Source organism: Colias philodice, chromosome 25 (assembly GCF_061535455.1).
Source record: "Colias philodice isolate Cphi_HAF_F1 chromosome 25, ilColPhil1 Martin Lab GWU primary, whole genome shotgun sequence".
In the NCBI taxonomy this organism is placed as follows: Eukaryota; Metazoa; Arthropoda; class Insecta; order Lepidoptera; family Pieridae; genus Colias; species Colias philodice.
In genome coordinates this window covers 8197008-8211600 of record NC_143110.1, presented here as the reverse complement: position 1 = coordinate 8211600, position 14593 = coordinate 8197008, and the positions used below count along the sequence as shown (strand labels likewise).

The window sequence follows — 14593 nt, the reverse complement described above, 5'->3', positions numbered from 1 at the left end:
AAATACCTACCTACAATAAGAAATCATAATTCTCGACTTTAAGAACAAAGGCATCAATTTATAGAGAAACTTTTAAATTAGTTCGGTTTGCAAACAACCAAAGTTCGCCATTGTTCGATTTTGCTTTGTATTAGATAATTGATAGAAATCTAATTGTTCTTTATCTGCTTCAAATTAGAGCTTTTCTTAGTGCAATGGAATATCAGTATTGTCAAGGATTTAGGGTATGACACAATTTAAAATCGTAAGTACACAAAATACATCTACATATATGATTAGTTGTAAGATAGTTTAAACAAGATTTGGCATATTACGATAATACATGATGTACATATATATGTATTTTGTAAAGTTAAATTGTAAAACTGACATGATTAAAAAGAGCAACTATGGAGTTTCTTGCCGGTTCTTCTCCGTAGATACTGCTTTCCGAATCGGTGGTAAATGTTAAAAATATGTAATTACGTTTCAAAAGTGCTTCTAGAAGAAGTCTAATTTAATAAATAAATGTTTGAATTTGAGTTTTTGAGTTAGACGCGTACGAAAAAATAAATACTCTTATACTGAATTTTCTATTGTGCAAGACTTTTCAAAGTTATGAATGAATGTTGATTTACATATTGAAACAAAGGTTTTGAGTCATTTTAAATGAATCATCGGTAGGTATGTTTCTTAGCACAGAAAACCACAAAATAACAACCAAAGGAAAAGCATTGACAAGTATTGACAAAAACAATATTTAATTTCCTAAATTATTAGGAAACAAAAGTTCAGTTACTCATGAATTTAAAAATTGAAAATTCTTATCATTTCGGAAAAGCTTCAAATTTTTTTATAATTTCTCGGCAGTAGGTATCCAAGCTCATACGAAAAATTCCGACATTTATTTCAGAATTAAAAGATCCTTTTCATTTCATTATCATAGAGTCGATTAAATGGATTTTAAAAAGATGGATAAGGATGGATGGATGCATTTCTAAGTTTACACACTTTAAAAAGTTTGTACACGAATAAAAAAGTTTTTAGTGTTAGTATGAGAGGTTGTGAAGTTGACGACTAAAGAACGACATCAGCAGGGCGACTTTTAATATACTAAATTCATGAAAAAATCATGTATTATTTCAAGAAAATATTACCATTGTATGTTTATATCAAATTCATGAAAAATCATGGAGAATTAGGTAGTTAATTGAATAATATATATACCCAAATATAATAAACGGGGCACTGAAAGCGGTTTATATCCGATTACACAATTAAGTAGTCCAGTGCAGGCGTCCTGTTGTTTCGATAATTATTTATTGCCTATTGCTCTTCCCAAATAGTTTGCGCATAGATTTTGTATGCCACAAGTTAAGTGTTCAAGCGATTTATACTGGAAAGAGATTTAAATTTTTTTATCATGTTAAAAATACCAAGCTGACATAGGTGAGCAGACAAAGACAAAAGCGTACGTTCATTAACAATTTATTTATAAAATAGAGCAGTTGTTGCAGATAATAATTTTGCAAGGCTTGATTTTATGTACTGTAAAGCTATTCCGCACTTGATTAGAACATTTAATAGATAGATAAATAAGGAAGTAGGAACTATTGGTATTGGATTCTTAATTAATAAATTTAAAATTTAAAATTTTTAATTTAAATGGCTTTCTACTAAATTGTTTTTCTTAGTCTGCTAGGCACATTATATACCAGGATGGTTTCACATCTAACAATACTAAAAGTATCATATTTTCATCTTCTTTTTAATACATTTCAAAACGCGCTACCGCTTCCGCTTATGACATAGCCCATACAACAATGGAGACCAGCCAATAGGCGCGTTGTCGCGCAATCGAGGATACATAATGCATTGCCGCGGTTTTTGGACGCAGCTCAATTAATTATTGGACTAATGGCGGTTTTGGCTCCGATTTTGTTTACTAATATTTTAATCTCGAAATTAGCGGTTTGGCAAAAACTCGGCGGTTATCGGTTTCGTGTTATGGCAACACTGCAGCAATGTGAAACAATGTTGACATGCGCTATTTGTGTCTGGTTTTCGACTAAACTACTTTTAATTAATTGAATTTCAGGAATTTCGGGTGTGATTTAATAAATTATTTCCGCGTTAGATAGCTCATATAATATGCTATGTATCATCACAATAAGACAAAAAAGAACGGAGCAATATGAGTAATATCGCCCAGCACAGCTAGAGTAGAAATAAAAGTAAACTGATGAAAATTATTACAAATAAAAAGTGAGAGAATCCACAAATGTTATCGAAATTTATACTTATCCTAAGAATATTTCTACTATATTATTACCTTTCGGACATTCTTTCTAGTGACAAAAACCAAAACAATCAACACCTTAATATACAGTTAATGACATACCACTTGTCCCTTAAATATCACGTTATTTTAAAGGCATATCATCAGGCCTCCGTCACTCGCTCAAGGTCGCGCTATAAGTGCCTACCGCACAGTAGGTCGGTACCGACCCAAGCGGCAGTTGGTTGGCACACGCGAGACTGCGCACCCGCGTCACGTTTCCCGCGCTCGCTACCAAGATGCCCGGTTATTGCGATGTGGACGGGTGTCGGAGTTCAAGAATGAATAACAAAGCTACTTTTTATCCAGGAGACACATATAGCGGGTCCACGCGGGTGAAACCGAAGGAAACAACTACTATCAATAAGATTTCATTTTTTTATTGTATAATGTAACAAATATAATTAACAATAAAAAATTAAAGTGTTTCAGCAACTCTGTGTTTAATTTACGCGCTCGGTACAACCCTAAAGTTTTCGTTTGATGACGCAATCACGCGGCGTGCGCGGGAAACTCGCTTCTCGGTGCGTGTTCGTAGAATACATTTCTTACTGCAGCCGAGTTGCGGCGCATTTTGTAGGTAAATATAGCGTAGGTATTTTAGCTTTTGTATGGGAGTGATGTATCTGTTACGAAGTAACTATTCTCTAATCTGTGATATCATTAAAACGCCATTAATGTAGAACGCCTGTCGCTAAGCGCATAGCAATCACCCACAATCAAAACTTTCACGGTAATTGCTCTATCGAACAGGCGCTAACTATTATAATATTACGCGTCGTGATTCTGGATACGATGAATTTTAATTATTTTAAAGTATAATAATGAAGTTTTAATTGAATTTGTAATAAATTATCGTTTTAATAATAATGTGCAAAATTAAATCCTCTCGATCACGGGAGCATTACTAGATCTGGATCTTCCACTTTGTTCTTATTGTAAGCATTGATAAGCTTTCTCCCTCAAACATTTGTTTAAGTAGGTATAATAAAAACTACTGTATCTACGAAATCTAGCCTAGAAAACTACAGTACCTGCGATCATAATTTATGATACCTCTACCAAATAAACAGAAGTATAAATCTTTAAATAAATAGAAGTCAAAGTTCATCCAGACGATGGCCGGCTCGTGAAGGAAAACCACAAGATAATAATTCAGACAGCAAAGGAATAAAGCCGGAGCTAATTCACAGTTCGGTTTCATGGAGACCGTTAAGGCGAGACCAGTGCACCTGCTGACTTTCCAACTTAGTGATCAAACCTAGATAGTATTCCTTATATTTATTTTATCTTGTACAAAGACTTCTCAAACATACTGGATTCACATTCTTAGAGGACAACACAGGTGCAAGTTTTTATAATGCATAGGTTGAATTTTGACCATCTTAGTCTTAGATAAAATTGCCATATTTTGCCAAATTTCCTTCAAATATAAGTAAAAAGTTATACGTAAAAAGTAAGTAGAAATTACCATATTTTTTGTTTGCCACTTAATTATAGCACACAATATGGTTTATATTTTAATTATGACGGGATTTATCAGTATTTAATGCACAATCATTGCTGATGGTTAAATAGTAAATAATAAATAAACATCCGATAAATACACAATAACATGTTGTAAACATGAATTTTAACAGCAATGCGGAAAGGTAACCTTCCAACACAAGCCTGACCCAATTTCATAAAGTTGAAGCCTGCTCCAATCATCATTTAAATTAATTTCAATCATACTTAAAATCTCTTTATACCTATAAAATTCTCGTCACAGTGTTGGTTACCACACTACTTAGCTACTATTAAGTATTCTGTGATACTACTACGAAAGGACCATACTACTACCACAGACTAATAGTAATATACTACGTATACAACCTACTACGAAACGGCTTGACCGATTTGACCTTTGGAAATTTCGTGTTCCTATTGGGTAGATCTGAGAATCAGCCAACATCTATTTTTCATACTCCTAAGTGAAGAATAACGTTTGCTGGGACAGCTAGTATTAAATATATTATTAACATAACACGCGTTTAACAAAAGTTTTGTTGAAAACCGTAAAATTAACAAATCAGAGATGCTAATGTGTTGTCATATAACAACTCCACCTGTTACCACTAGGACTAGGACAATTGTGAAAGTTTAACGAAAACATTAACATCACATAAACTACATAACATTTTATATTTTAATATTTATTTTTACTGCTATATTTTTGTTAAAAACGTACTTTTGTAGGTAAAATACAGACCTAATTGCTGGGACCTATAAATAATTTGTTAGATACAGATATATAGATTGTTGCTGAATATATTCATCTATATATTTTTGGTCATCATCATCATCAGACCATTTTTGTTTCCACTACAGAGACATAACACGTTATTTATGCTAGTCAGTCCTTCAAAGCCTACTATGGATATAAGAACAATCTTAATAAATTTTCTCATTTTAATCAGTCTTTGATCACTTTGCCAATTTAAATTCAACACTTGAAAGTATAAATCACATTCAAAGATTTAAAACATCCATGGCAAATCAGTGAAGTAATAAAAAAGATACGCCTGTAGGTAAAATCGTGTTATTTCCACACGTTATTGCTCAGAATGTTTTGGCAGGCGTTAATCATTAGCCGGCGCTGCAGTTTTAGCGCGCAATCTGGTGAAACAATTTAAGGGCTATCATTTAGGGCACATGCACCTAACGAATAGTAGGTATTTTGGCCCGTGCCAAACTAGCGCATAACTATTACATATTTAACAAGCTAGTGCTAAAGTTGGGTACTAATTTACTGATAACTGTAGTTAGCTTTGATGACTATGGGGTTCTTGTACAGTGCGTATTTGGTATTCTAATAGGGAGAGATATTATTCTCATTATGCGAATATAATACCATGATTACTCAACGAAGATAAGTTCGTTACCATTAAAAGATACCACCACTTATTCCAATCATATTTTTGTAAGTTACGATATCACAGACATACAGATACACACGTTAAATTCAAACCTATTTTGCGTAAAGGTACAAATCCCTTCTACACCTATTTAACCATACCTAACATCACGTGAAGCCGTGATAATCATCATAATCTAAATCTATCACACGAGTTCTTAAGCCGCGCAAACATCTGCAATTGACACGTTATTAAATGTTAAAACAGTTCAATCAACGCGACAATCCCGCACATTGGATGTCACGCAGGCACGCCGCAAAAACCCGCTCCGTGCGCGTGACAGCTGGTTAGAGCGTGATACCATGGGGAGATGTGCTATTGGAAGATATGTGATAATATATAGCGTAGGGTGATTGCAAATGTAGAATGTAGAGTAATTTTGACTTTGTTACTTTAAATTATGACTTATAGAACTACGTAGATACTATTGAACGTTTGATTGTAAGAAATTAATTTTCCGTCCGCAGCTTTCTTCGTGTACATTATGCGTGACAGTTGTACATATTATCCATTTAAGGTTGATGTTCCGACCGTCCCTCCATACATTTTTGATTACCTCTAAACACTTAACACAGACACTATTTCTTTAAAACTAATCATTTTATCACTTCTCTATAATGAAATGTGTGCGCGTTCGACCTTTTTAATCAATAATTTACAATATTTACTTAGAAAAACAACAGTAAAATACCGGAAAAATTTGACACTTCTACAGTAGTGTGCGTGACTTTTGCCAAGCGAAACACGACATAAAGCACGACATCTAGCGCATAGACTATATACTTATTACAGATCTAGCGCGTCAATGTCTAAACGAAAGGCGATGTTTAGACATTGACGCGCTAGATGTCGTGCATTCGCGTTCGTTATCTTATGCATAATGAGCATAATTCTAATAAATCAAAGTTCTGTGTAAAAATTGAGTAATTTCATTTCCAATCGTTCAAAGAAAATAACAATAAAATAAAATAAAACTAATGACCTTAGAAACTATGTTTTTTTTTATTTATTACTCATTATTGTTCGTCCGTCGTAGGTCTGTAAACTGTATTGTACACTGAAGGTAAATGGTACTGTAGGTACTTTAGTTCGGCGTCGTCGCTCGTCGGCTTGATATAAAATTACATTCTTGATTTCATTGACACGCGCTATGATTTGCGCGCGGAATTTCTTGTGTTGTGAATTTATTTTTGTATGCTATGCATTTTAATTGATTCAAATTGCAATGTTTCTCTAGTATGCATTTGAGACTATATTGTAAATTGTAATAATTGATCGTGGGTATAGTAATTAATTATTCTAATAACGCAATTAGTAATATATGTATTTTCGGTGGGATTCAAAACAAAAAATTGGCCCGTGATTTTTATGAAATTTCACCACATTGCAAATCACATCAATCATAGTTCATACACATGTATGACGAAAGTGATTAGTATTGTGGCTAACATTGACTCATCAGTTCATCACTGAAACCAGTGATAAATCAGTACCTATATCATATTGTGTTTGAATATTTTTAAACAATGATATAAGTATACAATTATTATAAATCGGTAAACTATCAAAGTAATCACAAACTTGCAAACATTGGTAAAATGTCCAGTAGTTTATGAGCCTATTCATTACAATTTACAATCAAACAAACAAACAAAGTTTTCCTCTTTATAATATTAGTGTAGACAAACACTATGAATACGATCACTAATGCAAATTCGGGGATTTTCTAATTATTGCTAAATAATAATTGAATTCGTTTTGAAATACTCTATAATTTTTAGTGTATAAATAGACATTTATAATGTGGTGCTCATTTTTTTTGTACTGCTAACGCTATTGTAGGTACCTATTTTCGTTGTTTTATTTCAAGTGAACACGGCCATACAATTTTGTCACGAGCCGCCTATGATTGTAGGTACTTTTGTTAGGCTCCGTCGTCCGCGTCGGCTCGAAAGTTCTTGATTTCATTGTCACGCGCTATGATTTGCGCGCGGATTTTCTTGTGTTGTGAATTTATTTTTGTATTATTATTATTTTTTATTTATTTTTTTATTTTATTGATTCAAATAAAATATTTCACTAGTATGCATTTGAGACTATATTGTATTATGTATAATTTATCGTAGGTATAGTTATTCTTATAACGCAGTTATATTTTCGGTGGGACAATTTGACCCGTGATTTTTCTGAAATATCACCACGTTGCAAATCACATCAATCATACACACGTATGACGAAAGTATAGTGGCTATAATTGACTCATCAGTTCATCACTGAAACCAGTGATAAATCAGTACATATATCATATTTTATTGTGTTTGAATATTTTTTAAACAACGATATAGGTATACAATATTATTATAAATCGGTAAACTACCAAAGTACTTCCGAATTTTCAGACAGACAAACAAGTAGTTTGAACACGCAGTTTTCTTATACTAGTAGCAAAAATCAAAACCATAATATTATGTTTCCCTACTATATTTTACTAAAAGTCGAGTGCGTCGAAATCGTAAATAATAATATGTTTTTCACCTTCCTGGTTATTTTCCCATAGTAAATAGTGTTTTAGGTTTGTTGTTGTAGGTAGGAATAATAATAATTATTCTTACATGTTGGTTATGAAATGTATATTGAAATAATTTACTTTTACAAATCATTAGTGATATAAGTTTTGAGTGAAAATGCTTGGATCAGCATAATATTATATGGTACTTCAAATACATGTTTTGATAAAAAAAACAATAGTGTAATAAAATAAAACTGCGTTTTATTGTAATCAATGTTGACAATTTTAAATTCCAAAATTATTGATCAATAAAATAGTTTACACCAACAAATATAACTTTTATTTTTATAACAATCGTTCATAATATAAACCGTAGCAGGTGGCGTTTTGAAGTTCTGTCTACTCATACAGAAAAATGGAAAACTTGTTTTTTTTGTAAACAATTTATTACTCATGTTGTTTGGCAACCCGAAGCGTGGTCGTCCGTCGTAGGTACTTTTGTTCGGCGTCGCGTCGTCGTCCGCGTCGGCTTGATATAAAACATTCTTGATTTCATTGACACGCGCTATGATTTGCGCGCGGAATTTCTTGTGTTGTGAATTTATTTTTGTATGCTATGCATTTTAATTGAATCAAATTGCAATATTTCTCTAGTATGCATTTGAGACTATATTGTAATAATTGATCGTGGGTAGGTATAGTAATTAATTATTCTAATAACGCAATTATATTTTCGGTGGGATTCAAAACAAAAAATTGGCCCGTGATTTTTATGAAATTTCACCACATTGCAAATTATATATTATACAATTACAATTACAATTATTATAAATCGGTAAACTATCAAAGTAATTACAAACTTGCAAAATATGCTTTTCCGAATTTTCAGACAGACACACAATTTTATTAGTTTGTTTTAGCAAAGTAGGTACCTATACCTATACGCTTACGTCGCGCGTCGCGTCGTCGAAAACGGTGCGCCCAGAAACAAACATACCTAATTCAGTTACAATCCTTTTTTTGTTCCGTAATTTATTGTATTTATTCTAATACGATTTTTTTTATTCGTCGGCCAGTTCTACTAGGTATAAAAAGATAAAATTGAAATATAATTATTGTAGCGACAGCCATATTATGTTACTATGTTTTCGTAAATATGTTTTTCACCTTCCTGGTTATTTTCACATAATCTTATCTTATATATAAAAATGAATCGCAAAATGTGTTGGTAAGCGCATAACTCGAGAACGGCTGAACCGATTTCGATCATTCTTTTTTTATTATATTCCTTGAAGTACGAGGATGGTTTTTATGTAGAGAAAACGTAAATATTATGTACCACGGGCGAAGCCGGGGCGGACCGCTAGTCTTCTTATATATAAAAATGAATCGCAAAATGTGTTGGTAAGCGCATAACTCGAGAACGGCTGAACCGATTTCGATCATTCTTTTTTTATTATATTCCTTGAAGTACGAGGATGGTTTTTATGTAGAGAAAACGTAAATATTATGTACCACGGGCGAAGCCGGGGCGGACCGCTAGTATATATATATATAAATGAATCGCAAAATGTGTTGGTAAGCGCATAACTCGAGAACGGCTGAACCGATTTCGATAATTCTTTTTTTATTATATTCCTTGAAGTACGAGGATGGTTCTTATGTAGAGAAAACGTAAACATGTACCACGGGCGAAGCCGGGGCGGACCGCTAGTCTTCTTATATATAAAAATGAATCGCAAAATGTGTTGGTAAGCGCATAACTCGAGAACGGCTGAACCGATTTCGATAATTCTTTTTTTATTATATCCCTTGAAGTACGAGGATGGTTCTTATAGCTAGAGAGCTAGTTAGTTTAGTTTTAGTGCAGTGGCAGTGTAAATGTTGTTGTTGAGGTTATGTAAATTTAACACTTTAGTTAACTACCAAGATATAAAGAAATGAGGATAGGACACAATAACTATTGGTTGAGGTATTTATAAACTCATAATATACTTTTAAAAAAATCACGTTTTAATAAATTTCTAGAATTAAATTAGAACAGCTGATTCAAAATAGCCTAAAAAATCTTAATAATAATAATTACGCTTCACAGCAAGAAGAAATGTACCATATGTACCCGCACAAAGTCGATATTGTGTTGCCTACCGTTCGACTCAATGGCTAGGGTTGTAACTACCTTTAATAATTATTACCAAACTAATAAACCGAGTGATGCGAAATAACCATAATTCTTTTAGAGTTTGATAAAATGATCAGGCAGGTATTTTCTTTAATCCTCTGAATTCTCGGTTACTAAATTGTATCGTTGAAATTATTCTTAATCGCGTAAATTTAATAAATAATCATATGGAAAACACTTTTCATTTGTTTTTTTACTTTCACGCCCAACTACTATACAATAATTACGTTGTTTCGGTATTTTGACGAGAAAACGCAGGAAACATCCGTTGTATCATTTTAGATAGATTGTATATTTTGTATCTGTAGAATTGAAATCAAAGCTATGTATATGTTGTCTCCATTCTTTTCTTATCGGATTGTTGATCCCAATGCGAATGCGTCACTTAAATTTTATAAAAGACAATTAAGAACATCAAAAATAAAGTGATACGTAAATATTTCACAGTGCAATATATTATATAATTAATAATAATTATATATTTATGAAAAAATAATTACATCAGATTTAATAATAGCAATTGTTTTGAATGTACATAATATGAATAAATGATTACATCATAATAGTAATAATTACAATTGTTTTATTTCCCATTTGTTGCAACCCTAGCATATCTTCATGTAGCAGCAGAAGTACCTACACTGGCGGCGCGGCGGCATCGTGCGACATCAAAGGCATTGCCTTACTAGGTAAGTTTATAATGACTCATTTCTTTTATTATATAATTTACGTTTTACTTTTACAGAATCCGATTCAATGGATTATGAAGACGAGTCACACAACGCCATACGATAGTGATGATGAATGAACATTTCAATAAATGCATGCGTGTTTTTTTATGTTGTTTTGTAATTGTTAATTGTTTCTTAAATAAAGAAATAAACTAAATATTTAAATGATGATTTGTTATTTGCAACACAACTTTATATTTGAGATTCTTTACAAATGTATATTTAGTTTTGTATCATCAAATTTATAAATTTTATTCCATAGTTTTCAAAATTAAATGTAAATGACCATAAAAACATTAATAAAGTAAATCATTGATGTAAGGTCAGGGAACGTAATACATATATACATCTGACCATGTAGAAGCTAAGTCTTGTTGACTGCTGAAGTCTGTAAAGTTTTGTTGTCTGCTGAAGTCTGTACGCAATGAAAATGTCTGCCGTTTCGAAAATAAGTTTTTAAGACCCTAATAAATAAAATATATGTATATATAATGGCAGATCTGGTCAAATACTTTCAAAATTGTATTTTTTTCAGCACTTTCATAAGTGTCTGCCAGAATGTTATCCGCGTGATAATGGTCTGCCATTGTTATTTTCCGATAGTAATAATAATCTATTTTCAAATATCAAAATGGCAGACGTGGTCAAATGGTTTCAAAGTTCGCCAAAAATTTCCACCTGTCTTACCTAAGCGCGCGCCCCGTCCACCACTCTGGGCTTAGTGACTCCTCATCTCATGTATAGTAGGTATAGGGGAATCAACACACAAAAATCCAGGTCTGGTCAAATACATACAGGTAGCTTTGCGCTAGCTCTCTAGCTATTACTTCTTATGGAGAGAAAACGTAAACATGTACCACGGGCGAAGCCGGGGCGGACCGCTAGTAAATAATAAAATAATAAATAGTGTATTAGATTTGTTATTGTATCTTGTATACCTACGAATAATTATTCTTACGTCTTGTTGGGAAATGTTCAAATACCTACCTATTGAAATAATTTACTGTTACAAATCATTAGTGTTATTAGTTTTGAGTGAATAGGCATGGATCAGAAATTCAGAATATAATATGCTACTAACTACTCAAATACATACATGTTTACACAACAAACACCACTGACCTCTATAACTATAAGTTATAGAGGTCAGTGACCGTCAGTGACAAACACTATGGATACCTACGCTCGCGAATGCAAATTCGGTGATTTACTAATTATTGATACCTAGTCATTGAATTCGTTTTGAAATAGCCTGTACTTTGTAATTTTTAGTGTTATAGACATTTATAAAATGTGGTGCTCATTTTTTTGTAATAAATCATCCCGAACGCTATTGTATTTTCGTTGTTTTATTTCAAGTGAACACCTAGGTATACAATTTTGTCACGAGCCGCCTCTGGCCTCTGGGTGAAATAAACAAGTCAAATGATTTTTGTTCTAATTGTATTTTGGTAGTAGTTTGTTTAGAATTTACATTACCATTGTTTAATTTTTATTTTGTATTTGCAGTAAAATAAAAAGATGAAAAACTTCATTAGGTATATTGTACGACACCTCACTCTGAATCGCGCTAGCGAAATTTTTTCGTTACAGAGCACATATACAACTTTCGGACAATCTTCATTGAGGCCGGCCGGCAAATCGAGTATGTCGAGAAACTTCACTTAGTCGATGGAGGTATTCTACCTTCCTTCCTCCACAGTTGTGGGACCCCGACGTGCATTGAACACGCAGCTTTCTGATACTAGTAGCTAAAATCAAAACCACAGATATGTCTGTGATCAAAACCATAATAATATTTTTACCTATTATTTTACTAAAAGTCGAGTGCATCGAAATCGTAAATATGTTTTTCACCTTCCTGGTTTTTTTTCCATAGTAAATAGTGTTTTTGATTTGTTGTTGTATGAATAATTATTCTTACTTGTTGGTTATGAAATGTATTTTGAAATAATTTACTTTTACAAATCATTACTGATATTAGTTTTGAGTGAAAATGCTTGGATCAGCATAATATCATATTTGCTACTTCAAATACATGTTTTGATTAAAAAAAAACAATAGTGTAATGTAGGTAATAAAATAAAACTGCGTTTTATTGTAGGTAATCAATTTTGACATTATTTATTTCCCAAAATTACAATAAAATAGTTTACGCCAACAAATATAACTTTTATTTTTATAACAATCCTACTTCCTACTAATGCGAAAGTTCATACATGTTTCAAAAGAAAAACTTTTACTTTTACTATTATTTCAATTTATCCGGTTTAATTAAGACTTAATATTGATACATATGATCATTATAAATACAAATAGGAATTAACAATATAACGAATACGTGGCACAACTAAAATTTTACCGATACCACCCGTGGTCATTCTCCTTTGTGGGTCATTTGTAACAGGATGGCGGTTCTACAGCGAAAAAAGAAAAATGATGGTCAGAACGCTGATACCGGATACCTTAAGATACTGTAATATAAAATATTACTAGATTAGATAAAATATTATAGGTAGTATCTTCACCGTGTGTGACGCGCTTTACATTCACGCCATCTAGAGTTAAATCTTTATCATTTTTGTATACGTCTGTGTGTGTAAACGACCCTGTATGCAATGACAGATGTTAAAACGCATAATTTTACCGAATTGGGTGGATTTTAAGGCAATGATATAACATATTTCAATAAAATATAATATTCAGTAACCGCCATGACTATTCCTAGGTTTGATGACTATTCCAATTACGCAAAAACTCAAATAAACTAGAAATGTAGAATTCAGCGCCATCTAGCGGGATATTGGCTGGGAACAGATCGTTGCAATCACCTTAATGTTTCACTGGTAGGGTTTTAATTTGATTGAAATTATCGATTTGTCCATATTTTATCGAAATTATTAAATGGCTAAAGTGTGAAATCATGATAAATAGATAGACAAGTAGACAGACAGAATACTTTCGCGTTTAAAGCAAAGATAAATCCTACATTAAAGATTTTATATCATACTTTATATCATCTCAACATAATAATATAATAGATTTTTAAGTTAACACTAATTTTATATCTTTATCAACGGGATTATACATAAAGCTGAATAATTTCCGCACGAAGTTAATTTCATCGCTTCCCACTGGAAGAGTGCCCTAACCTCAAGTATGGCGGCACAAATGACCTGTCAAGTGCACCCACCGGCCACTCGATACAACTCCCGAGTTACCTGCTAATTGATGTTTGGTCCTTTGATTTCATTGTTATTCGTTTTTGGTTAACTCTTTAAGTGATTTGTTATTAATATTTTACTAATTTTAAGTGTGATATTTGAAAGTGTCTTCCGGATACGTGATCAATGACATCAAGGAGAGAAGGAGATACCCAATTTCCGTTTGTCATAGGATAACTTAAAATCGGCTAACGAGCTTTTTTATTTATTATTTATGCTATGTGGAAGGTCCTAAAATAAGGAAAACTTAAGAAAATCACGCAGATAGTGGATTTTAAAACTTAGCAAGTGTTTGAACTATAATCTATTTAAAAAAATATTATAGCTTTTCCGAGTGGACAACAGGGCCAAATCCTGGGCGAGCAGCTAGTTAATTCGACTCAAAAATTACTAAAGAAGCTAGTAAATTTTGTACTTAGTTAGTTAAATATAATATTTTTACACAATAAAATACTATTTTTATATAGAAAAATAAAAGAATAAAACTCACGGATCGCTAGCCCGGCGCTTCGCCCCCTGTTCAGCGGAGCCCTGCTGTGTAAAGATGTCTCCTTCACCATTTGCTTCTAGTATTAGATGTTCATGGGACCTAATGTATTGGAGTGGCGTCTGAAAAATAACTAGTGTTTTAGTAGAGTTCTATGTAGTGAAAATGAATATTTTTTTAAATATG

The 14593-nt window shown here is 32.5% G+C and overlaps 1 protein-coding gene across 1 annotated transcript in view; it reads right to left on the bottom strand.

The window, feature by feature from the left end:
* The window catches only part of nvy (CBFA2/RUNX1 partner transcriptional co-repressor nervy), a 60772-nt gene that overhangs the window by 4703 nt on the left and 41476 nt on the right, over nt 1-14593 (bottom strand). The window contains exon 6 of the mRNA XM_089710922.1: nt 14411-14529. Within this exon, the coding sequence (XP_089567048.1) occupies nt 14411-14529 (119 nt within the window). The remainder of the gene's footprint in view (nt 1-14410; nt 14530-14593) is intronic.